This window comes from Chiloscyllium punctatum, chromosome 38 (genome assembly GCF_047496795.1).
Source record: "Chiloscyllium punctatum isolate Juve2018m chromosome 38, sChiPun1.3, whole genome shotgun sequence".
Lineage (NCBI taxonomy): Eukaryota > Metazoa > Chordata > Chondrichthyes > Orectolobiformes > Hemiscylliidae > Chiloscyllium > Chiloscyllium punctatum.
This window is the reverse complement of record NC_092776.1, coordinates 43,610,486-43,637,040: the sequence shown is the minus strand read 5'-3', so window position 1 is coordinate 43,637,040 and position 26,555 is coordinate 43,610,486. Positions and strand designations below refer to the sequence as shown.

General features: G+C 37.2%; 1 protein-coding gene across 2 annotated transcripts in view; it reads left to right on the top strand.

The window, feature by feature from the left end:
• The window catches only part of ide (insulin-degrading enzyme), a 125,369-nt gene that overhangs the window by 84,345 nt on the left and 14,469 nt on the right, over positions 1-26,555 (top strand). For both annotated transcript variants that reach the window (XM_072557734.1, XM_072557733.1), the window contains exons 19-23: positions 2,680-2,791; positions 4,612-4,779; positions 9,872-10,144; positions 14,080-14,141; positions 22,272-22,344. In XM_072557734.1, coding sequence (XP_072413835.1) covers positions 2,680-2,791; positions 4,612-4,779; positions 9,872-10,144; positions 14,080-14,141; positions 22,272-22,344 — 688 coding nt within the window. The remainder of the gene's footprint in view (positions 1-2,679; positions 2,792-4,611; positions 4,780-9,871; positions 10,145-14,079; positions 14,142-22,271; positions 22,345-26,555) is intronic.

Sequence of the window (26,555 nt, the reverse complement as noted above, 5' to 3'; positions counted from 1 at the left end):
CATTGAAGTGGACACACTTCAAACCAGTTTGCTGTCTGCCAGCACATTCCTGTGACCATGAAATCCTGTCCATGTCCTCCCTACTGACCTCCACTTGTGTATTGGAACTACAACACAGGTTCATACCCTGCTGCTGAACTAGTTTAAACCCACCTGAATAACATTAACAGATTTCCCACCCAGGATATTAGTACCCCTCTGGTTCAAGTGAAGACTGTCCTGTTTGTAGAGATCCCACCTTTCCCAGAATGAGCCCCAGTTATGAAACAGATGACTTTTGAACAACAGCCTGTATGTCAGGAATAGTCCTTCAATATAAACTGGATAATTTAATAGCATTGGGAGTTGTGTGCAGAACTGTTAACTGAAGAGGTATGGCATAAACCTGTTAATCATTTCCTGTAACTTGTAGCCAAATCCTGGTGTTTTCAAACTTAGTGACTTATTGGAGTTGTGTTGAAATGATCAGTTGCTTATAATTTACTACTTATATGAAAGTTTTTGACTCCTTTATATTTGAAGTTTGATGAACTTCAGTTGTTTACCAGTAGCTTATAAAAATACCCTTTATCTTACTTCATGATACATTCAAAAATGAGGGCGGAAATATTTTTTTCCCATTCCACACTCGCTCTGAGACTAATTAGATAACATTGGGTGAGATCTAATTCAACACTGACCTGGAAAGAATCCAAGACCTCTCGCGATTGACTGTTTATTAAAACACTGGCAGAGATGTGTGGGATTTAGCAAAACCTTTTGTAAATTAATACTATTTGCTTGCTTTTTGTAATCCATCATTGATTTCATGGCAGAGCAGCATTTCTTTTAAAGACCACAAATGTTTGGAGAAAAGCATAATCAAAATACCTAAGTAGCTCACCCTGTTTCTATAAGTTCAACTATAACCTCAATGCAAAGAAAAGTTATGCTTTTTTTCTAGGAATGTCAGTCCAATGTGTTCAGCCCACTGATTCAGTACATATGTTTTCCATCCTATGAGAGACTCTATCTATTCTGTTTCCTGAGGGAATGTCCACCATCTGTATTCTTAGCCTGCAAAAATAATTGAGGAACTGTAAGATATTCATACACTGTCTTTTGTTTCTTATTGGATAAACAGTGCTAGATAATTTGTGTAAATGACAGCATCATGCTTTAAATGGGTGGGCAACATAGACTGCTGAAAGCCAAACTTAACTAGGCAGGTAATGCTCACTACCATTTTGAGATTGATGTCTCATTTAAAGTGAGCTGCTGGTGAAGCAAGCACTTCTGCAGCTTGAAGATTGGTGGAAGGCAAGACACTTGCAACTTACATTTTTGGTTTGAGGAGGCAGAGTTCGCCAGAACGCCCAAGAACACACTCACTCATTTGAAGGTTATTGATTAGACAGTTCAGTGTTTTCTCCACATGGGCAAAGCCTGTACGCTGATGTTGCACTCATTTTGTACCGTGAAATCGTAGTCCTGATCTGAGGCACTTTGTAGGACTGCTATGTGCATATTATTGGCTGTCTCCTGCTAAAGCAGCGAGTCTTATGTCATTTCACCCAACCTCAGATCCTTAAAATAGCAACTGCCTGCACACCAGCATAAGCAACGCAAATGTCCTAATATTTTTATGTAGTTGCTGTCCTTTTAACACTGGGTGCAAGTTAAGGTCAGTCCAAAGTTCATTGACTGTTCGCTTCACAAATGCACATCTCCACTCATCAATTCTGACCTTGGTCTCCAAACAGTGTTTATTTCACTTTCCCCTCTACAGTAAATATATGATGTCTATTGTGGCACATTTGATCTTTTTCTATTCCTGTTCCTTTCATTTGCAATCCTGTAAATTGTAAACCCAATTCCAGCTAGATACCTAAAAATCTTCATTGTAAACAAGCTCACCTTAACTACTTTTGTTTGGATTTAAAATATGCCTTGGAAACACTTTGTGATTAATTGTCTTAAGGGTGTTTGAATTTGTAATTAAGCTAAAATGTCAACTCGCCACTGTTGAGCAAAGCATAGTGTTTAAAAAGTGCTTCCTTACTTAAAATGTTAAATTGAAGGATGACATTTTACCATTTGTGTAATGGCTTTCTTTTGCATTATTTCTTTATACTAAAAAGTGTTTAGATTTTTCCATTGTTCCTTTTTTCCATCTTATTCATAAGACAGTAATAACTTTAAAGGTTATATTGATCAAAGTAGAAATTGACAGCTAATTTATGGATACCACTGCAGAGTTGGGATAAATTGTATACATAGCTGAAAAATGTGTTGCTGGAAAAGCGCAGCAGGTCAGGCAGCATCCAAGGAGCAGGAGAATCGATGTTTCGGGCATAAGCCCTTCTTCAGGAATCTCCAGCATCTGCAATCCTCACTTTCTCCTAATAAATTGTATACATATCCTTTTCTTTCTTCTCCTCACCCTTCGTCCTTCCTTTCATACTTGGTCATACTAAAGTACTTCCTCATTATTCGTCCAGTTCTGATGGAGGGTATATATGTGAAATATCATAACCAGTTATTTTTTCATCTTTTGTAAATGCCAGCTGATCTGTACCTTTCCAGCATTTTCTATTTTTCGTTTGATAACTGTGAGGCTCATTTGAACAATACTAAAATATGTGCAAATCAAAGGTGTTAGCATTTTTTTAAGCAATTAAACTGTTCTCTCCATTCTAGACTTCATTGAGTATTATACAAATGGTCGAAGACACCTTAATTCAGCATGCTCATACTAAACCTCTTCTTCCCAGTCAACTTACCAGATACAGAGAGGTGCAACTTCCTGATCGTAAGTTAAGTTTCAATTTTTTCTCTGACTTAATCATTTTAGTATGTTTTGAGATTCCAGCTTTTCTCATGAAAATTGAACTGAAGACTAAATTGATCATCAACTTTTAAGACACTGCAAATCAGGCACCAAAATAATATGCCATTAAATTAACTAATCCAAGATAACATTTTAAAATAACCCAATGCTAGTTAGTTAGGTAGCGCAATCCTAAAATTATTCTGAAAATGGAACACTGAAAATAGTCAGCAGCAATCCTATGTAATTCATGAGTTAGACTCTGCATATGAGATTTTAGTGATGAGTTTATTGCGCTTGTTTTTTTTAGTAGTAAGTAGATGTGTTATCTCCCAGTTGGACCAGCTGTGTTTTTTCGATGATCAAAGACTACATTAAGCAAAACCTCTTACACAGTTTCAGCTAGGAGACCAATAACATTTTGTAACAACTCCAGCCATGTTTTTTCAAAACCACTGGAAAAATGTTCTGAAATTAACTAGACTTCTTACCCCAAAAGTATTATTTTTGTAATTGTTGTGATAAAGTATTCTGGCGTATTCTTTTCCTGGAGGTGATTAGGAATAATTATTGGTGGTTTCTTGGTTCAAGCTGAAAACAGTAAATTTGAATTAATTTGTGTGAGCAAAGTTTAGTCTCCCAAGTAAGCAGAGAGTCATGACTGGATATCTATTAAAAATACTCCTGGGCAATTCACCAAAATTAACCCATTATAATCTGCATTTGCAGAAGGAGCAATGTATTGTGAGCATCTTAGTATAAGTAACTATTAAAACAATATATTTTTGTTGAATAGTTGCCTAGATGACTTTGCTTTAATCCTATAATTTATTAATTGCATGGGTTTATTTTCGATCAACTGTTGCAAACCATGCTTAAAATATAGATTGATGCGATAAGGATTTTAAAGTTGCAGCATGGTGAGAGGAGAACAACATTTTGGCTTCTTTTGTATATCGTCTTTAGCAAAAATGTTTAGTCTTTGGCCCAAAGAGTACCTCTTTAATGTTTTGAACCTTAATTTACTGTTGTAGCCTTTGCACCTAGATGTGCAATTCCCCTCATTAGTTAATCAGAGGCATAGGATTGTCAGTTTAAAAGCATAATTTAATTGCCACTTTTCAGAATATAATCAACAAATATCAAGTGCACCACCGTGAAAGGAAATAAGTATCTAAGTCTTAGTCACTCATATTCTAATAGCATCTTTTACTCATGTAAATTAAAACCCATGCTTTGTTTGTGTAAATGAACATTATTTCAGTTTTAAGGCTTTCTGAATTATACTACACAACAGGATATCGCCAAAAAATAGCCAAAGAATAGATTCTTTAGGTGTTTCTTTTTTGGGAGACTATTTACAGCAAGTTGGCTCAGCTGAACCTTTTTCACTTCAAATATAAACATTATATGCTGCGCGCTCTTTGCAAGGACATTGAGAAGTAATATTGAGCATTTGCAAATCAAGCAGAAGTGAAAATCAATAAAGAATCTATTCTGATTTTTTTTTTGGTTTTGTTTCCTGCAGATTAGCAGTAGTATTAATGTAGTGGATAACCAGTAGCATTTTAGACTGGCTTGCGGCAAGAATCTAATTGCCTTTTATTTTTAACTGTAAGGAAAATGATTAAAAGAGATGTATTGTTTCAATTTCCTAATTGCCTTTGGCAAAAGATTGCTGATGACAGTTTGAATTAGCATCAGGGTGATAAAGTTATTTGCTATCGCAAGGAATGCTAAGAGTACAGGTGCATGTCTGTAGAAAGCCTAATGATTGCTTTTGTCCTGTATACCATACATAGGAGGCTGGTTTGTGTACCAGCAAAGGAATGAGGTACACAACAACTGTGGAATTGAGATCTACTACCAGACAGACATGCAGAACACCCATGAAAATATGTTACTGGAGCTTTTTTGTCAAATAATATCGGAGCCATGCTTCAACACACTGCGGACTAAGGAACAGTTAGGTAAGTCAATATTTATCATCTGTAAAATCAAAATGACTGGTTTAATGAACATGATGTTTCAATGGTATGCAACCACTTCATTTGAAAATCTTAATTCATTTTTAGCTTTTTTACAAAATTAAACCTCTTGTCTGTTGGCCGTCTGAAATACTGACAGTGATTCTGAAATAATTTGTGAAAGTTTAAAAGAATGCTAAGAATGTTTTGTTCTAACTTTTTGATTTCCATGCTTGCTATAGTTAAGCAATATGAACTGCTGACAACAGAAAATAACTGTTTGAACTTTGTATTTTTGTTATCTTGCTCCTAAAATAAGTATTATTTTTATGTACAAAATGTTTATAATAGCGCATATATTCCTGATTGGAGTTGATGGCCTTTTTTTTAATCCAAATTGTTTTTCTTCAGGTTGTTTTGGGTACATTTAAATTATGGGCAGGGGATGACCTTTTGGTATTATCAATAGACTATAAACCCAGACACCTAGGTAATGTTCTGGAGACCTGGGTTCGAATCCTGCCATGGCACGTAATGGAATTTGAATAAGATAAAAATCTGGAATTAAGACTCTGATGAAACCATTGTCAACTGTCTTGGGGGGGGGGGCACCATCTGGTTCATTAATGACCTTGAGGGAAGGAAATTGCCATTTGTACCTGATCTGGCCTACATGTGACTCCAGATCCACAGCTTTGTGGTTGACTCTTAACTGCCTAGCCAGCAATGCCCTCATTCTGTAAATGAATTTTTAAAAACTAGCAAATTCAGTTCAGCCTTCTGCATTTGCATTTCTTGGGTAAGGAAGTATATAAACCTTGATTTTGTAATTGGTATTAAAGTGAAATCTGGAGTTTGGATTTTGAGTTTTTGAGCAAGTTTATTTTCAAGGCTTCCATTGGTAGAATGGCCTGGTGAAGAACCAGCTGAAACTGGATGCTTGTATTAATTAGCTAAGCTGGGCCCTTTTGTAAAGGATATATATGTAAGTAGCCAACAAAATAAGGTTTGGTACTTGAGTTCAGCTTACAATTGAGTGCTGGAGTTGAGAATCTCATGCCATTCAGCAGTGGAATGAAAGAAGTATTTGATTCCTTTTTCCTAAATAAAGCAGCTGATTGGGAAATGTTTCTGTTGACCACCTGAAATGATGTCAGTGATTGTGATTCTGAAGTAATTTGTAAAAGTTTAAAAGAATATGAAGAATGCTCTGCAGTAGCTTTGATTTTCATGCTTGCTGTGGTTAAGATCTAGTAAGCTGTATTGCTGAGGATGTGTTAAGGCTCTGGTCAGTCCACATTTGAAATGTTGTGAACAGTGTTGGGCCCTATATCTAAGGAATTCTTATCCCTTTTAAGTTTTCAGAAAATATCTTCAGTTTGTGTTCAGGTTTCAGTAGTTTTTTTTCTGACCTTACAGATTGTTTGTTAGGTATAAGATTAATACTGTGCATATTAAAAATATAATGAAGTGTAAAGAACAGTGTGAATAATTAATGACTTAAACTACAATCAATATGGGAAGGTAAGGTGATGTGTTGCAATTGCACCATTTGGGAGCTGCTGGACACTAGGATGATTAGCAGGCAACACACCTTCAGCAAATGTATGCAGCTTGAGCAACTTCAGATCTCAGTCCTAGCTACAGCTGTTGTACCACACTAAGGATGGAAAGGTCACCTGTACACTTGCTCCAGGAGGTAGTCAAGCCTCTTATATTAGGTCATTCAAACTTAGTCTTTGGTCAGGGGCAAAGGGTGTGATTGCAGGTGAGGCAAATATATGGACCTCAGGGGCAGTTCTCGAGCTTCAGACCAGCAGTTACAAGATGAAAATGGAAGTTGCAGAGAGGATCAGTAAACCGACACAAAAAGGAGGATTTACGTATTCTCTGCAGCCATGAACAAGTCCTGAAGGCTGTTTGCCTGCCTGGTACCAACATTACGGATGTCTCCTTGGGCCTGTGGAGGAACTTGGAGTATGAAGAGAAAGATCCAGTTGTTGTAATCCACATTAGTACCAAAGATTTTGATAGGACTAGAAAAGAAGTTCTGCCAGAAACATTCGAACAGTTATGAGCAAAACTAAAAGATAGGATCTCCAAAATCGTAATCTCCAGATTACTACCTGTGCCATGGGCAAACTGGCATAGGATAAATAAAATCAAGAGTTAAATGTGTGACTCATGGATTGTGTGGTAGGAATGGGTTTCAGTTTGTGGCACCAGTACTGAGTTAAAGGAGCTGTTCCAGAGATGGGCTTCACTTGAATCATGCTGGGAACAGCGTCCCAGCAAATTGAACAACTGAGGCTTTAAACTTTATTAGGGAGGTGTGTGAGTTTTAAGTAGAGAAACACAGACATGCAAAGCAAATGGATGTGACAGCATTGCATGGCACATTTCAGATAATTCTGAGAATGGGAAAGGAAGGGACGGTGTGTAAGCATATAAAAACAACAACAAGTAATGTCAAAAGGGGAAATATGGTAAAAATGCAAAATAATGCCTCTGTACTTAAATGTGTATAGCTTACGGATCTAAATAAATGAACTAATGGCACAAGTAGATGTTAGTAAATAAGGTATTAAAGCTATTAAGAGACATGGTTACAAGGAAATCCAAGCTGGGAACTGAATATTCAGGGTATGAGACTTTGTGGAAGGACAAGCAGGAAAGAAAGGCTGTTGGGGAAGCTTTGTTAGTATGAAATAACCAGAAATAATCTTGGATCTTATGGTATGGCATCAATAAGTTCTTATCTCCATCGGACGTAAGAAATAACAAGAAGGCATGGGTGGGAGGAGTCTATATGTCAGTTAACTGTCGCTGTTCTGTATGACAGACAATAAAACAAGATAATGAGGGAATGTAAAATGTCAGTGCAGTAATCATGGATGAATTTATTTTTCTTGGCGATTGGAAAATCCAAATTTTCAGAAGTAGCCCCAAGGAAAAATTCTCAATGCATTTGGGACTGTGTTCTGTATAAGTATATTAATAATCCAACCAGGAATCATGCTTTTTTGTATCTGGTAATGTATAATGAGGCTAGTTTAATAAATTATCTCCGGAAAAGATCTCATTGGGATCAGTGACCGCAACGTGGTAGAATTAGCATTCAGTTTGAGAATGTGAAACTTGTCAGAAAAAATGTATTAAAGATAAATTGTTATATTCATGAAGGGGTGAGGGCAGAGTTAGCTGGTGCGAAGTGGAAAAAATTAAGGGGAGCAAAGACAAGAAAATTTATCACGTCATGACAGGGCTAAATATTTCTCTTTCCAGAGCCCAAAATCACTGTCAGTGGGATGAAGTATGTTTAATGTCTATTCCCTTCATCAACATCTCCTGAAAAGGGAGATAGATAGATTTGAGGTTGCAGTAAAGGTTTCCTTGTAATCCAGAAAGAAGTTGGAAAATGAATTGACATCTGTAATCACCAAAGGTTTCCTCACCTGAGCTCTGGAACATGCTTTTTGAGGGGTGGTGAGCATACTGTAGGGTGTTTGGAACAGCTGAAAAGTACACATGAGAGTTCTGAGTGTTATAATCAAGTTTGAGATTGATGAATGTTGAACTTACGTGGGAAGTGAGCAGGTAAGTGGCATTAAGATAGATCAGCCATGATTATATTGAATAGCAGTGCAAGCTCATGCCAAAAAGCTGTCTATTTCCATTTCCTATTTTCTCATGAAATAAAGCGCTTTTTTAACCACAAGTGATATTGGAAATCTGGCACCGCCTTTCCAAAAATCTCTGGATTTTGGGAAAATTGGAATTTTCAGGATCGAGTTTGACATTGCTAAGTGTTGAGTCGATCAAAAATTAATTCATAGGGTTCATGTATGGCTATCATAACTTACTAGAATGCAGGAACATGTTGGCCTACTCTTGTATATTCCAGGGCTCTTCATTTTCTGCTACCAAATGTAATAGCCCTCTGGAAAGAAATGAGAGTTTATGGAATCAACTGAAAAGGAAAGTTTTTCAGCCTGAATTATAGGATAATAAATCATAGAAACAGGCGTATGCTGTTTGGCCCCTTGAGCCTGCTACAGCATTCACTAGAATTATGACTGATTTGACATTCCTTAGCCCACTTTCCTGTCTTTTCCCTATTACCGTTGATTCCCCTACAGACCAAGAATCTAGTTATCTCAGCCTTAAAGATAGGCAAGTAGTCTGCCCCTACAGCTCTTTATAGCAAGGAATTTCAAAGATACTTAACCCTCCTGAGAAATGAAATTCCTCCTTATCTCAGTCTTAAGTTCGCACCCCTTTATTCTCAGACTATGTCCTCTGGTCCTGGACTCTCCCATGAGGGAAAATATCCTCTTCACATTTACCCTGTCAAGCCCCTTAAGAATCCTATATGTTTCAAATAAGATCACCCCTCATTCTTGTAGAGTGCCAGCCTATTTAATGTTTGCTCATAAGACAGTCCCTCCATCCCTGGGATCATCTTGTAAAACCTCTCTCAACTGCCTCTGATGAAAACATATCTTTCCTTAAATAAGGGGACGAAAACTGCCCTCAATACGCCAGATGTGGCCGCACCAGTACCTTGTACAGTTGCAGTCAGGCTTCCCTACAGTCTCACCCTTTGAAGTAAAGGCCAATATTACATTAGCCTGATTTACCTTCTGCATCTGTGTGCTAGCTTTGTGTTTCATGTGTAAGTACCCCCAAGTCCTCTTGTGTTGCAGCCTCCTGCAGTTTATCTCCATTTAAATAATAACCTGTTCTTTTGTTCTCCTTTCATAATAAACAACTTTGCATTTCCCATGTTATACCCCATTTGCCCTATTTCTGCCCACTTACTTAAGCTATCAATATCTCTGTGTAAACTGTTTGTATCCCCCTCACTATTTGTCTTTCCACTTATTTTTGTCATCTCCAAACTTAGCTACCGTACATTTACTTCGTTCCTCCATGTCATGATTATGCCAACTTCATTTTGTATTTTAAGTGTATAACTATTCAGCTGCACCTAAATGATGCAAGATTTTAAGTTACATAAATTGCATAATTGACTTTGATATCTTAATTATTTTAATGATTGAACTAACTTAAAGTCTCCTTTCTGTCATTATAGGTTACATTGTATTTAGTGGTCCACGGCGATCAAATGGTGTACAAGGCCTTCGTTTTATTATTCAGTCGGAAAGACCACCCAGTTACCTGGAAAGCAGGGTGGAGGCTTTTCTGAAAACCATGGAAAAGCATATCAAGGAAATGACAGAGGATGCTTTTCAGAAGCATGTTCAAGCTCTAGCAGTAAGACGACTTGATAAACCAAAGAAGCTCTCAGCAGAATGCGCTAAACACTGGAGTGAAATTATCTCTCAGCAGTACAACTTTGATCGAGGTAGAGTAAAACAAATTAATGTTGCTGAGAATTTGAGTATTAGTAATGTTATCTTAATATAGCAAAGCATTTTAAAGCTCAAATGATCTCAAAACAGTTGGGTGATTTTACATGAAGGCAAGTCTGTGTAGTTTCTTTTCAAATAAGATTTCGTCCCACATTCCTTATTGTGCTGCATGCAAAAGGCAAGGCAGACGCCCTTCTCCATCAGGTATCTGCTCCTATTTCTTTGTAATTGGCTAGTAGCAAGCATGAAAATGGTATGAAAGGACGGCATATCTCAGTGGTTATACCTGAGACCAATATTGTATTACTTAATTAATAATGCTAGAGCACAACAGTCATTAATATTGCACAAGTTTAATCCATGATTCCTGTGATATTCTTTCAAACGTGTACTGCGTTGGACAGAGCTACTCAGTAGGGTGATCTGTTCCATTCAGGAAACTGCATGATCGGTCAAAACAACTAATATTGATTATGTACTTAGTTGCGGAGCATTATTCACAGAGGCAAAGGGATTGGCGCATAGCTGAAAAGAGTGCAGTGGGCCTACAGTGGATTGTGGAAACTGCTGAGTTCACCTCTCGAAAGTATTGTGGTTATTCTGTTTTGGATAAATACACACACAATATAACTATGATTGTTGGTCAAGAGCATGTATGAGTGTTCATTTCAACCACTTGAATCTTATTGTTCTTGCACATCCTATTCCTCTTGTGCAACCTGTATTTGCTTCAACTGCGTTATGCTGGCCTCTGGGTTATGTTCAACCTGTGCCTTCTTTCATGTTTCTTCTTCTTATCCCTTACTTTCCACCTTACCTGTTTTTGTGGTAACATGTTCGTAACAATAGTAAGATTGTGGAAAACTTTCTTGTAAAAACTTGATTGTACTCATTGGTGACTGTCTTATACTTATCTACATTTTGAGGAAGATAATAGCATGGTTGTGATGTAATTCAAAGCATAGTAACTAGTGGAGTTTAAATTCTTCTATTGAAAGCAGTCTCAGTAAATTGGCCATGTAACTGTCATTAATGCCTTTTTAGGGAAGGAGATCTGCTGTCCTTGCCTGATCTGACCTCCATGTGACTCTAGATTAATTGCTTCCAGTTGACTTTAAGCTGTCCTCAGAAATGGTCAAGCAAAGCCACCTTGTATCAAGGGCAGTTAGGAAGGAGCAACAAATATGGGTCTTGCAGTGACATCCAGATCCTGTGAAAGAATAAATGTTCAAAAATGAGCTCTGGTTTTGGGTATATATTCATCAATTTGACTTTCCTGTCTCATCACCATAACCCTTGATTCGATTATGGATTAAAATTCTATCTTCCTCAACTTTTAACTTACTTACTGGTCCAGACTCCATAGCCTTTGTGGTAAGCAATTCCACAGATTTGCTACCCTCTGAGAGAAGAGATTCCTCATCTCTCTTAAATAGTGACCTTTTACTCTGGAATTGTGCTGGCTTGTTCTAGACTTTTCAGTAGGAGAAAATGGCCAACTTTAATCCTCTAAAAATCTTGTATGTTTCAATAGGGTCATGTCTCATTCTTCTAAACTCTTAAGTACAGACCCAACCTAATCCTTAGAAGACAGTCCCTCGGTACCTGCAATTAAGCTCGTGAACCTTCTCTGGGCTGCTTCCAGCGCTAGTATATCTTGCATTAGATAAGGGGACCAAAACTGATCACAGTATTCTTGCTGTGCTCAAACTCGTCCCTTGTATAGCTTTAGCAAAACCTTTCTATTTTTATACTCCCATTCCTTTGAAATAAAGCCCAGTGTTCCATTTGCTCTCACTAATACCTGCTGAACTTTTATATTAGCTTTTTGTGATTTAAACACAAGGACTCCCAAAGTCTTTTTCTATTTCAGTAATATTTAACTTCTTTATCCTACCTGACAAAGTGCCTAACCTCTCACTTTCTCACATTATATTCCATCTGCCAAGTTTTTGCCCACTCGTTTAACTTGCCTACATACCTCTGCAGACTCTGTGGCATCGTCACCACTTGGCTTTTCAACTATTGTGTCATTGACAAACTTTGTGATTGTAAATTCATATTCCTCATCCAAATTATTAATATATATTGCAAATAGTTGTGGCTCCAGCACTGATTCCTGTCCAACTCCACTAATTACAGGTTGCCATCCTGGAAGTGCTTTCCCTTATCTCAACCCTCCATCCTATACCAACCAGACAGTTCTCCATCCATGCCAATACACCATTTTCAATACCTTGGCCAAGCCTGCAGAGATTAGATCTGCTTGAGGGATCACTTAGCTCTGTTTACTGAATGTTGCTTATGGAACGTCAATATCAAAAGCCTCCCCTTTTTGAGTTCTGTTGTCTTGTGCAATATTTACACAAAGCAATTGAACCATGTGGCGTAGAAAGTTTTGAAGACCATTCTGTTGAAAACCATGGGTGGGAAGAACAGATTCATTGCAATAGTGGCATATATGACCAATGGACCCAAATATATGATAAATTTCAATGAGAAAATCATCCAGAAAATCCAACTTTCTATCCAACTGCTGATGGGTATAAGAGCAAGGAAGTAACATTGAAGTTGTACAGCATGATGGTTGGCACAGTCGGAGTACCGTGTGCTGTTCTGGTCACCTCACTACAGGAGGGATGTGATAGCATCTACAGAGATTCATTAGGTTGTTGCCTGGGATGGAGAAACTGAGCTATAAGAAGAAACTGGATAGGCTTGGATTGTTTTCTTTAGAGCACTGAGGTGTTTAAGATTATGAGGGGTATGGACAGGTTGAGTAGAGAGCAGCTGATTCATTTGGGTGGGGGAAAACTGGAGAGGACAGAGTTTTAGGTTAAGGGGCAGGAGATTCAGAGGGAATTTGGGGGACAAAAACATTTTCACTTCAGAAGGTGGGAATCTGGAATGCACTGTCTCGGCCGGTGGTAGAGGCTGGACACTTTACTATCTTTACAAAATATTTGGATGATTCCTTCATGGTAATCATGGCATTCAAACATATGGGACTAGTGCAGAAATTGGGATTAGCGAACTTTTCGTGGTAGTTATGTTGGTACAGACTCCGGGCCGAAGTGCCTTTTCTACACTCGGGATCATGCAGATTAATTGATTCAAAGCGTGGTATCCTTACCATGATGCCATAACCAAAGTTGCTTGGGGCAAATTCCAGAGCTCTTTCTCAAATTCTGAAAACAATGAATTCGACTTTTGTTTATGTAAAATTGCTTGTAGTTTGAAAAGATCCTGGTGGAATTATTTGACACATTTACTTTAACAAGGAAATATAATCTGTAGTCATTATCAGGAAGTGGATGCATTTGTGATGACTTTTGTCTTTCTGTCTAACTGATATCAAGGAGGGATGTGGAGCTAAAGAGGGGAAAGAAAAGTGGTCTATAAAAATGCAACAGCCCCATAACTTCAAAACACTGCACTTTATAGCCGCAGGTGTGTCTTCTGTAAACGTAGCTGAAATTTTTCTATTTGAGTGAAAATTCTTCTCAAAGCAGGGGTCCATGAATTCTGTAATGCACAAGTACTCTGACTTCAAGCTGAGTATCTGTAATTCAGAACAATTTTGGCATAATTTTATCAGATTTTCTAGTAATGTTGTTTTAAATGGCTTTTTGAACAGTAAGTTAATGTTAGCCTAATGCTAAATATCATTTGTTTGAAAACTCATGATTTGTTATGCCACCTTACACAGTACACCAAGTAACTATTGCCACTTTCAATTAATTAGTCACTTGGTTTGTATTATACATTTATTATTGAGGCAAAATTTCATTGGAACTTTTACAAAACTAGTTTACTATGCAACAGCATAATTAAACTAATAGGCTGAGAATACTTTTTGTTACCTCAAAATATTAAACAATTTGGTATTAGAAATGTATAAAAATTATTACTACTTTTATGTTTGCAGACAACATAGAAGTAGCACACCTGAAGACACTGACTAAAGAAGATATAGTAAATTTCTGCAAAGTAAGTCATATTTGCACAACCATCTAATATTGTAAAAGTGAAGATTTGTTACAGAAGCTTATCTGTTGTCTAAGAGTCATTTAGCTAACTTTGAACCATGATGTTATAATATTGCTATGGATGTGAATGGCTGTTCACACATTTTGTAAAAAGCAGTCAATGTACCTGGTTATCTCTTTGGTTTCTTCATTTGCAATTTTGCTCTCATCATGCAAGATACCTCAAAACTACTGGCACTGGATTTAGGTACAAGTATAATATTTTGTTTTTCTTTTTCGCTTGCTTTGTTTTTGGAAATCAATAATGCCTTCAGAACAAAATGTTAAAAGTGAAATTGATTATTGCATTTCAGAGATAAAACCAAGTTCTGCAGAAATGTTTAAGCCTTGTCAAGGGTGTTCTGACCTACTATGTAACTGAAGTTTGTTTCTAAAAGAAAAGTGTGATGAAATATTGTCACAATCCTTTAGTTTGCTAATGGCAGTGGCATTTAATTTGGTCCATGAGAAATCTGTCTAAAATTCTATTAAAACAATCATTTGCTTTGGTGGTAGGGCAATATTTATTTTAAATAGTAAGGCTTTGCAGACAGTAAAGTAACTTAAATAATAGCTATCCATATTTTGTAGTTCCATGGAGGCTTCATTTGCCTGATCAGCTTGAAACTTTGGAAAGTAGCTATAAAGTACAGAGAAGGAGAATAGTAAAGGTAACTTAGTCAGTCAACATCTAACCTGCTTACTACCTGTCAAGTAACACATCCTATAACGCTTATATTCATGAAAATAACTTGGCTATTTCACTTTTCACAGTCTTATGCTCTCCTGCTTGGTACTGTTGGTCTTTGATTTGGATGTCTTTCCTATTTGCATTTCAATAAAAATGATGTCATATGCTGCTCTCCTGTTCATAACCACCTACTTTGGAATTCCTACTGTTTGTTTCTTTATCACTACTCCTCCTCCTTGGAAAGTTCCCTCCTACCATTCTCATGCTCCACATTATGAGCTCCCTTTTTAAAAACCAGCTCTTTCACCAAAGTTTCTCTTATTTTATCGTGGGATATGGGCATCAATGGGAAGGACCAGCATTTGTTGTCTTCCCTAATTGTCCTTGAACCAAGTGGCTTTCTTAGTTATTTCAGAGGGCAGTTAAGTGTCAGCCACATTGCTGTCCGTCTGGAGTCTCACATCGGCCAGATCAAGTAAGAATGGTGGATTTCCTTCATTAACGTTAGAGAATCAGATGAATTTTTACCATAATTGGTATGGTTTCTTATCACAATCATTGAGACCGCCAAGACAGTATTTAGTCACCTGCACCTGGGGACATCCTCTGCGTGAAAAACACCACGTAAACCTTATTGTATTTCTATCTCTTTATTTCCTTTTCCTCCTTCACCTCTTTTCTTGGTGTCAGCTGTGAATCATTTGGTATACTCATGCTTCTGAATCACAGGGTTCCAGGTTCAAATCTCATTCCAGAACTTGAATGCAAAACTCAAGACTAAGACTCTAAAGCTGCACTGACAAAGGTTGTTACACTGTTAGAAATTGTTTCTTTTGGCTGCCAGTTTGGGTGGATGTGAAAGATCACGTAGTTATTTCAAAGAGCAGGGAAATTATTCCTGAAATCTTGGCCAATTTAACCCATGATGTCACAAAACAGATTATCCTGACCATTATTACTGTTCGTGGGAGCTTGTAGCATTTCCGACTTTCAACAGTGATTGCACTGTTTTTAATGTCTTTAAAACGTTCTTAAAAAGCTGCACTGAATCAGATGTTGATAGTTCAGATTAAGTGATCGGAACGTGAGAATGGCAGTAGAATAGTGTGTCTAACTGCCAGACTTGAAAGAATGGACAGTCCTACTGGAGTGGGGCGTTCCGCCATTCTCACATTCCGATCACTTAATCTGAACTATCAACATCTTTTCTCCCCTACACTCTACACCCCATCACCCCCATTATATCATAACTGCTGCCCTTCTACTTCACTTACTCTCTGAAGAGTCATCTAGAGTCGAAACATTAGCTCTCTCCCTCTTCCCCCCCCCCCCCCCCTCCCTGGATGCTGTCTGACCCACTGTGATCTGCAGCATTTGTTGTTTTCAGAATATTTTTCACGATTAACATTATGCTCCATGTAAGTGTCATTTGATCTTACCATGTTAAATCTGCCATCGTAACCCTCTATTCCCTTGTTCCACTAATGCTGGCTTAGCTTCTAATTAAATGCATCTACATGATCCACTTCAACTAATTCTTGTGGTAGTATGTTCCACATTTTCACATTTTGCTGAAGAGGTTTATTCCTAACTCCATTTTAGATTTCCTGATGACTGACTTATACTGGCAGCCTCTGCTTATGCTCTTGCCCACAGGAATGTTCTTTCCACATATACTGGATCAAATATCAGAAAACTTTCTGCCTCCTTCCTTCTGAAAAGAGCTGCCCCCTCTACACTTCAGCTGTGATGAAGAGTCATGTAGACTCAAAACGTTCGGTTCCTCTCCATGGATGCTGTCTGACCTGCTGTGATCTCCAGCATTTGTTTTCAGTACAGATTCCAGCATCTGCAGTAATGTGCTCCTAGATAGTGGAAAATGGCCTGTTTCTCTCCCATTAATTCTGTGTAGTGTAATCTTATGTTGTGCTCCCTACTTCAAGTTTCCCGATTCTTGATGTTCCAGATACAGTAACCTTTTAGTCCCCAGACTCCCAGGAACTTAATCCCTTGAGTACAGTACCTGTACAATGCACTACTGTGCTTTCAAACTCCCAAGACAGCATTCCCAATGTCACTTCTTTTTTTGGACCATCCATATTATATAAAACTATTCATGTTTCCAAGGTCCAGCATAGCTCTTCAATTGCCCACACCACATCTCCTCCCCATGCTTCAATACCATAGATATTCCCTTAACATTATCCACCCATTCTCTGTCTCCCCCATCCATCTTCATGTGCCCAACATTTAAATTTCTCCTGCTAATCTGCAATCTGAATGGTGTCTTTTTGTATGTCCATGGCTTTTGATGTGAAAAATATTTGTAAAATTGAATACATAAATAAACACAATAATCATGACTTTTAATGTCATGAAACCTTAAAGCATCTCTAATATTTTGTATGTGTGTTTGGGGTTAAGGAGAAAAACTATTTGACTTCAAAATCAGTAATCTGGGTAATATTCTTTCTTTCTATCTCATCAAGAACAGAGCTCTTCAGACATTAAAAGCTTGGTAATTATGTACAGCTAGAATATGTAATATACAAATTATAAGTTGCAGCTTTTGAAATACTTGAGCATCTTTTGAGGAGGATCTCACTAAGATGGATTCTAAGGTCTATGTAACATGAAAGGTGAATTGCATTTCATGCTTGAAATTAAATGAGTGTAACATCTGTCGTTTTGAACTATGACTAAATTAGCTACAACAGCTGTTATTTAGTGGTTCCTTATGTAAAAAGATCTAGACAATCATTAATTCAGCATATAACCTTTGCAGCAAATTTGGTGTCTCACCTAGACATGGTTGTCATCTTGTGTTAATATAATTTTCTGAATGTTTCTATGGCCCTGCAATATTTTGTCCAAATGATATCATTTTTTCTTTATTCTTCTCCAGGAATAGTTTAATATGTATTCAGATGCCAATGTAACAGATTGCACATTAATGAAAGATGAAAATGTAAAATATGAGTCAAACTGTTACCTAGCAACAACAGCAATCCTTGACGCAAAATCCAATTTGAATATAAACACTCATGTCTTTCTTGAGTGAGAAATTAGATGATTGTGTTTGAATGTAATTTCTTTGTGTGTTCTCCAAGAATAGTGTCAAGTTGTTTTGGTCAATCATCTTTTACAAGGATTAATTTTCACGGTATCTCATCGTTAAAATGTAACAATCTGGGTAGTAGTAACTGTTAATCTGCATATGTTGTCAATTTCATTTGAATCCACACTCAATGTTTTCACGATACATGCAACACCTCATTCACTCTTCTCTCTATCCCCCGCCCGGCCTCCGAAAACAAAACTTTACTGCATGTTATTAATGTTGCATTGTGTAAAGAATTACTGTCCAGCTGCTCTTTCACCAGCTCACCTAACAGAGGGAATTGATTTGCTTTTCTGAGATTCACAGCACGTCACTGACTTAGTCCAGCAGTTTATATACACCCATATTGAATTGTTGCCAGGTCTCATCACTGCAGCAAAGAGCGGCTTACATTCCCACATGTAATGCTGCATTTCAAGATTCTGATGTTTGCCACATTCACACTGGTTGTTATTTTGAAGTTTGACTTTGTCAAATGACCTACAGTTCTTACAATATTTTTGCAGGATTGAGAATATGCATGCCATTTATCCAAAAAAAATGCATGTTTGTAACACTTCATCTATAGTTGAGATACAAATCTCTGAAGGAGATGAAAAGCAATTTATTATATTTGTTCCATTTGTAATTTTTCTAAAATGCAATGAGTATACAGAAATATAGCAGTAGGTTCAATCATTAAACAAAGATATGAACCATAGCAAAATGATTTTGGATTGAAGTGCATGTTTCATCTAGTGCCTCTGAGCAAGATCGTACTTCAGACTTTAAAAGCGTTCGTACTCTATTTATGTTTGCCAGTATATTTTCTTCTCCAAGCTTCGTATTAACTTTTTTGTATGTGCTGTGCTTATTAAGAACGTGCTTATTGTTATTACATAGAACAGTAGAACATTACAGTGCAGTACAAGCCCTTGTCATTGATATATTGTGCACAAGATTAGTTTCTTCCTCTGTGTTGGCATATTTCTACCTATACGGATGGCCATCATACTTCAGTAGTCAGAAGTGCAAATCTTAATTTTTGTGTTTTTCACAAGCCAGTTAGTTGAACAGGAATTAATGGTTCCACAGATGCAAAATTTGAAGACTCTATAGGGACAAAGTACCATCTTCATTTATTCAGCAATCTCCAGTAATGAAATGCAAAGGACAGTTTCTTTTGATGACACTGTCACATTTGTGGGCATCTTTGAAGGTGCCTTATTTGTCACTTCTCTCATATTTTTCTGCCACCACCCCTTTAAAGGGAATGAGAAATACTTGCCTTCTGACCTTCCATCCTTTTATTTTTCTGCTATCTTCAGTAATAACCTTGATTTGTTTGTTTTCACAAAATCTTTTATGCTGTTTTATTTCTGAAGGTGCATTCCTTCCATACAACTTAATTTGTCTTTCCACAGTCATTAGATTTCGAAATTTTAATCCTGTTTAGTGGGATCTTTTTTTTACTCTTACCCTAGTCATGGCTTATGTTCACAATTTCAATTTTATTAAATTTTCCTTCTACTGTCAACCAATTCCAGTTTCAACTTATCTATTAAATATGCTAAACTTCCCCAGTACCCTGTATATTTAGCATTATTTATAACATCTATCTTCTATCATTTGTCTTTCAGAAGTGTGATGATATTATGAGTTCGTCAGTTTTTTCCCCCTTATAGAAACGTGTTTTGATTATGACAGTTGTAAAAATTGTATCTTCTTCCTTCAAGTCATCTCTGGTTCCAGCTCTACCAAGAGGGATGCGATTTATTTTAAATGAGATGGTGAACCAAAAGGCTTCCGAGACTGAATGTAAAGGGGATGAATTTGATGTCTTATATGCTGAATTATTGTTGGAAGATTTTCATAAGAACCAGTGTTCAGATTGCTCAGTACTATGTCACTAATTTTGGTCAAATAACTGTCCACTTGAGACTCCTAGCTGGCTTACTAACAGCATGGGAGAGTAGCCTTTGACAGGGCCCAAAAATAGACTCCTCAAGACTTACAACACTTAGTCCACAACTTGATCAGGGATGGGAACCGAAAAAACTTTCCTCTAATTGTAGTCGCTGTTCATCCAGCCTGAAATAGGCTTTCATGTAATGGGGAAAATACAAAGAAAATATATAGCTTTTTGAATGTGAAGAAGCTCTATCTCTCCAAAGGAGAATACCATTGTAAGCTAAGTTGCTTAAGTGACAACAATATAACAACAATAACAATGATACTCCTTTCCTTGAGTGAATCTTGAAAACTGTGCTAGATTAAAATATTGAAAGTTATATTAGTATGGTCCTGGGAGAGGTTTCGCCTTTGCGTCCTATGTGAGAGCCAGGAAGCAGTCACCTACCCCTTTGTACCTGTTAATGGCTCCAAGCCTGACAGAAACTTCATCTAGGAAGTAGCAGAAGATCTAACTGTTACTGAAGGACATCAGTTCTCCATCACCAGTGTGGGTGAAATATACTGAAAACAATGACTAACTGTTCTTTAAATGTATGAGGAGACTGTGTTTTAATGCTGGGGACATTTAAATACGCGAACAAGGAGTTAATATGCAGTAAATAAGAAACTGCTAATGGAACAAGAATTTCCAGAAGTCTAGCTAAGTTCTAGCTTTTTAGTCACTTCTACCATATTGTGCTTAGTTTGCAGAATTCTGGCTTCAGAGCCAAACTTTTTATTTAAAGAATGTATAGCTTTTAAGGGGTGAAAAAGCTACTTCACTTGCTGTCTTAGATTATGTTTAACACTTCCAGTTATAAGGTACAGGCCTTATTGATCATTATGATCTTTACAGTTTGTCTTAATTACAGAATGGTGACTTCTACTGCCCAGAGTATGTGTTTGTTTACTTTCTATACTAGCTGCATTGCAGATGCTTAGGGGGAGATGCTACATCAGTCTGTGGTTAATAGTGAAACAGTTGATTGGACAGGCTGTGAGATGAGCTTGAATCCATTTGATTGAATGGAGTGTATTACCCTACTTTTATTGTAATTGTGTCATGGGATGGAGAAAAGAAAGCCCTGCATGTATAATAAATTGATGAGTTTCATGGTCACTATGACAGGATATTTAAATTCAGCATGTTTATTTCATATTTAATTTATATTCCCAGCCACACTGTGTAATTGAGCTTGGAGCTCCAGTTATTAATCTAAGCCTGTGAATTACAAATCCAGTAACCATATGATCCCTTACACAGGATTTGTGTGCATTTTCAAAATTAGCCTTGCAATTGAACTGAACAAAGTTTCCTCCAAGTCTCATCCCAGAAATGTATTTAACATATATTGTAATTCTTCCATATATTCTTCTTAAATGTGGTCATGGGATTTGGATGTCATTGTCTGGACCAGAATCTAATGTCTATTCTAAATGCCCTTGAACATGGTGGCTTACTAGACCCATTACAGAGGGTAGATCAGAGTCAACCACATTGGAGTCCAGACCCACAGCAGAGACCTGACCCAGAAAGGAAAACTGGTTTCCTTCCCCAATGACATTAATGAATTAGTTGGTCATTTACAACGCCACAATGGTTCCATGGTGGCCATTAGATTAGCTTTTAATTCCAGAATTCTAATGAATTGGTACTTCACTATCTGCCATTTTGGGATTTGAATTTTTATCCCCAGGACATTAGACTGGGCCTCTGGATTACTCGTCTAAAAGCATTACAAATACTTCCCCATTGTTTCCACAAAAAAAACTGTGCAGCTTTTTACGGGACCCCTTCTTCATTTAGACTGCAGCTTTCCAAAAAGGTGACTCGCCCTTACTACTTGAGGGCAGTTACTGATGGGCAAAATATTGTAACTGAGACCTAGTGATGAATGAATACTAAAAAATATATTACAGAAATTATAATTATTAAAAAGTTGCAATCCTGATATGTTGTAGTGGGCTTGCAAAAGCATTGACAAAAAATTGTTTTAAGGAAGAGGATGATGTTTGTAAGTGCCCAATATTCAAACACAAATCATGCTGTAAAGCTGCCTGACAAAGAAACAGCGCCCTGAATGCTTTTACTTTCAAATAAATGTGTTGGACTATAACCTGGTGTCGTGTCATTTTCAACTTTGTCCATCCCAGTCCAACACCGGCACTTCCACATCTCACATTTCTTTGACATTGTTCATCTGAATCAGTACAAAATGTGTTCAGCAGGTTTATGTTGGTGTTCAGCACAGATGCTCCTTTACAAAGTAGAAGTTACTTTTCACAAAGCTAAGATGCCTATTTATCTTCCTGTAACTAGTGAATTAATATATTTTATTAATCTACAGGAGCTTCTGGCTGTTGATGGCTCGAGACGACGCAAAGTTTCTGTACATGTCTTGTCTCGGGATATGGATTCCTGTGAGTATCTGCAAACGCTTACACTGACTAGCTCATTCGGTAATTTTGAATTCAAAATATCCAATTTAAGCATATACTGTATATATTAGAGGCAACTTTCAGATTTGTTTCTTGTAAAGTGTTTGTTGTTATATTGAACAAATGTTCAGCTTGTTTGTCTTCACTGAATATTTTTACTAGGAAGTTTTTAAAAAATCATTATAAATAGAAATTTGATCTTGTGTTATTGGCCACATTTTCAGGTTTGTACAATACCTTTTAAATGCCAGGATCTATAAATACAAGCTATGGAGAATTTTTTTTTGTTTAGTAAGAATTCTTTGTATCTGAATATAACTTGTAAGTTGTTAACCTCGCTCTGATTGGCCTCCCTCTTACACTATGAAAATTATTCACGAGCATTAAATTGCCAGATTTGAGTAGCCAAAAGTTCAACTGATGCAGGAATTAAAATACACTCCTGAGTATTGCTTTGAGATTTGGGTAGGAGCCAAAGGTGGTGATGTCATGCCAATATGCATTGGAAGTGTTAGAATGTTTGTATTGAGTTTTTCAGTGTTCTATGTTAAATAAGTTAGTTGACGAAAATACTTCATCTGCTCCATGTAGTCAGATTTAACTTGATGACTATTTTTAATTCATATTTCAAATGGTGATAGCAATAGGATAAAAAGCTTTATGAATTTCTGGAGAAAAGGGTAATAAGTATGGAAGACTAGAGAAAATAGAGGTAAGTTTAGTTTAATTTCTTGTTTGTCAACATGGACTCAAACCTCGGTACAAACAACATGTACAATTCCACAACGTATAGATGATAAGGGGATGTGAGCACATACTGGAGAGGTTTTAATACTTTTGAATGTTAGAATGGTTTGCATTCAAGATGTGTTTTAAGGACTTGATGCTACATTATTTTCATAGCTCCAAAACAAGATATGCGTGATAGGTTGTCTCATTTAATGTGGCAATAATTTATTGGCCCAGCAAGCCAATGAGAACAGAGAATGGAGGTAGGGGCTCACAGGTTGGCAATTAAGTCTCTGTCTCTTTCTTGATGAGTTAACATATTCTTTAGTCAAGTAGTGAGAAAGGTAGAGATTTCACGAAGCCCTGTTGACAATTAATTTGAGAATTACACTTTGTAGGTCATGCTATAATTTCACTATGTATTGATAATGGAGATTCTGTAACATGAGAAGCAAGTTAAATGGAACATGAGATTCAGCTGTATAATCTTTAACAAAGCTTAGGTTTTCATACTTTTCTTGTTTTTTTTATATAACAGTGCCTTCGTCTCTGGTGTTTGAATTTTAAAAATATTTTTCAGTTCAGCAAATGTACCATCTGGTGTTGAACATTTAAATTCTCTCTCCCATCTCTCTCTCCCCACGCTCTCTCTCCCCCCCCCCCCCCCCCGCCCCCACAAGTTCAGAATATATCACCATTTCATGTGAAAAAAATGAATCATGGGTGGCAGGATATAACTTATTTTTAGTAGGCAATGCACTCTTATCTGGTTGGGTGTAGTTACCTTCATTATAAGGCATCCATGGGGGTAGGAAGTTTACATTCATTACATAGTCTTTTAGATCTGGCAGTGCTTAGCTACTTGCTTTTATTTTTAAGACATTACAACTAAAGACTCATAGCTTGCTAGCTTTACAGTCAGCTGTGTGAAACAAAACTGATCAAAAACTTAGGAGGATGATGTATGTCATTTTCTATGCATTCTGAAATTCTTGGTGTATACTTGTTTTTCAACTTGGATATTCATTTAGAAAGTGCAGACAAGAAGAAAAAGGATAATAAGAGATGGGGTCAATACATTAGTCAGGGAAAGTCTCAGATTGGAAGGGCAAGGTGTGCAATCTGTTTAGATGGAACTAAGAAAAGGCAAGGGTCAACAAACATTAGTTGGAGTTATTTATATGTTTCCAAATAGTAGTTGTGGTGTAAGGCATTATATTAGTTAGGAGATTTGAGAGAAACATGGGCAACACAATTATCATGGTGATTTCAGTCTGCAATAAACTGGGTAAACCAATTGAGTGCTAAACTGAAGGACAAGTTTCTACATTGCAATGGGCTGGATTTTTTTTAAGAACAGTATGTTGAGCTAACTAGAGGACATGCTATTTTAGATCTCGTACTTTGTGGTAAATAAGAGCTAATTAACAACTTTGTTAATGAGGAACCACAATATGATAAAAGTTTGCATTAAGTTTGACAAGTCAGTTCGATCTGAAACGAGCAGAGAAAGTAAATGATTACTTTGTTTTCAGAGGAAGATGTTGAAGACCTTTCTCAGAACTAAAGATCCAAGCGGCTGGGGAGAATGAGTTGAAGGAACTTAGTATTAGTAAGGTTATAACATAGAAATTAATGGAGCTGAAAGATGTTAAATCCCCAGGACTTGGTATTCTGATCAACATCCCAGAGAGTTGAAGAAAGTGGCTATAGTGGTCATTATCTTCCAAATATTTGTAGATTGTGGAATGAGTACAGTAGATTATAAGGTAGCAAATGTCACTGCACTAGTTGAGAATGGAGTGAGAGAGAAAGCCTAGAACTACAGAACTGCTAGCCTTACATCAATAGTAGGGAAAATGCTAGAATCTATTATAAAGGATAGGATAAAAAGGTACTTGATGAACTGATTAGGGATAGTCAAAACAGATTTGCAGTTGGGTACTTGTGCCTGATGACCTTGTTGGAATTTTCTGAAGATGTAACAACACATATAAAGAACATCTGATGGGCACAGATTTTCAGAAAGCCTTTGTTAACATCTCCCACAGACGGCTGGTTAGAAAAATTAAAGCATAAGAGCCAATAAAGTAATGTACAGGCATGGATTAAAAATTGTTTGTTTTTCTATTTGTCAATCAGACTGGGAATAAGTGGGCGATTCTTGCTTTGGCAGGTTTTGACTACTGAGGTACTGCAAGGATCAGTACATGGGCCCAAACTATTCACAATCTATATAAATTATTTCGAAGTTAGGACCAAATGTCACATTTCTAAATTTGGTGATTGTTCAAAAGCTAAATATGATTGTGTGTCGTGAGGAGGATGTAAAGCAAATTCAGGAGTATTTGGATACATTTAGTGAATAAGTAGAGTATGGCAAATGGAATTAAATGTGGAAATGTGAGTACTTACCAACTTGGGTAGGAGGACAGAGTATTTCTCAAATGGCAAGAGAATGGAAAGTGTAGAACTACAAAGGGGCCTGGGTGTCCTTGTCAATTATACACTGAAAACTAACATGCAGGTAGAGCAAGCATGTAGGAAGGCTAATGGAATATTAGTCTTTATTGCAAGGGGATTTCAGTAAAGGAGTACTGAAATCTTGTTTCAGCTGTATTGGAGCTTAGTTAGACTATGTCTGGAGTATTATTTGCAGTTTTGTCTCCTTATCTCAACACAGATATTATTGCCATGGGGGAGTGTAATGAAGCATCACCAGGCTTGTTCTTGGGAGAACGGGACAGTCCGATGAAGAGAGATTGGGCAAATTGGGCCTGTATTTTCTAGAGTTGTGAAGAATGAGAGGTGATCCCATTGAATCTCTTAACGTACTTAAAGGTAGACAGGTTTGATGCAGGTAAGATGTATCTCATGGTTGGGTGGTCCAGAATTGGGGGTGGGGCTGACTTTTTTTTAAAAAAGAGGAATGCAAATCCTGTCCGAGATGAGAATTTTTGTTTTAAGGTTATGAATCTTTGGAATACTGTATCACAAAGGATGTTAGATTTGTTGAGGTAGAGATTGATGGATTTCTGATTACCAGTGGTGTACAGGATTATGGGAATGGTGTGTGTAAAAGACACTGAAGTGTACATAGAAAAATACAGCGCAGTACAGGCCCTTCGGCCCTCGATGTTGCGCCGACCGAAGCCTAACTAACCTACACTAGCCCAATAACCTCCATATGCTTGTCCAATGCCCGCTTAAATGACCATAAAGAGGGAGAGTCCACCACTGCTATTGGCAGGGCATTCCATGAACTCTCAACCCGCTGAGTAAAAAATCTACCCCTAACATCTGTCCTATACCTACCACCCCTTAATTTAAAGCTGTGTCCCCTAGTAACAGCTGACTCGATACGCGGAAAAAGGTTCTCACTGTCAACCCTATCTAAACCCCTAATCATCTTGTACACCTCTATCAAATCTCCCCTAAACCTTCTTTTCTCCAATGAGAAAAGT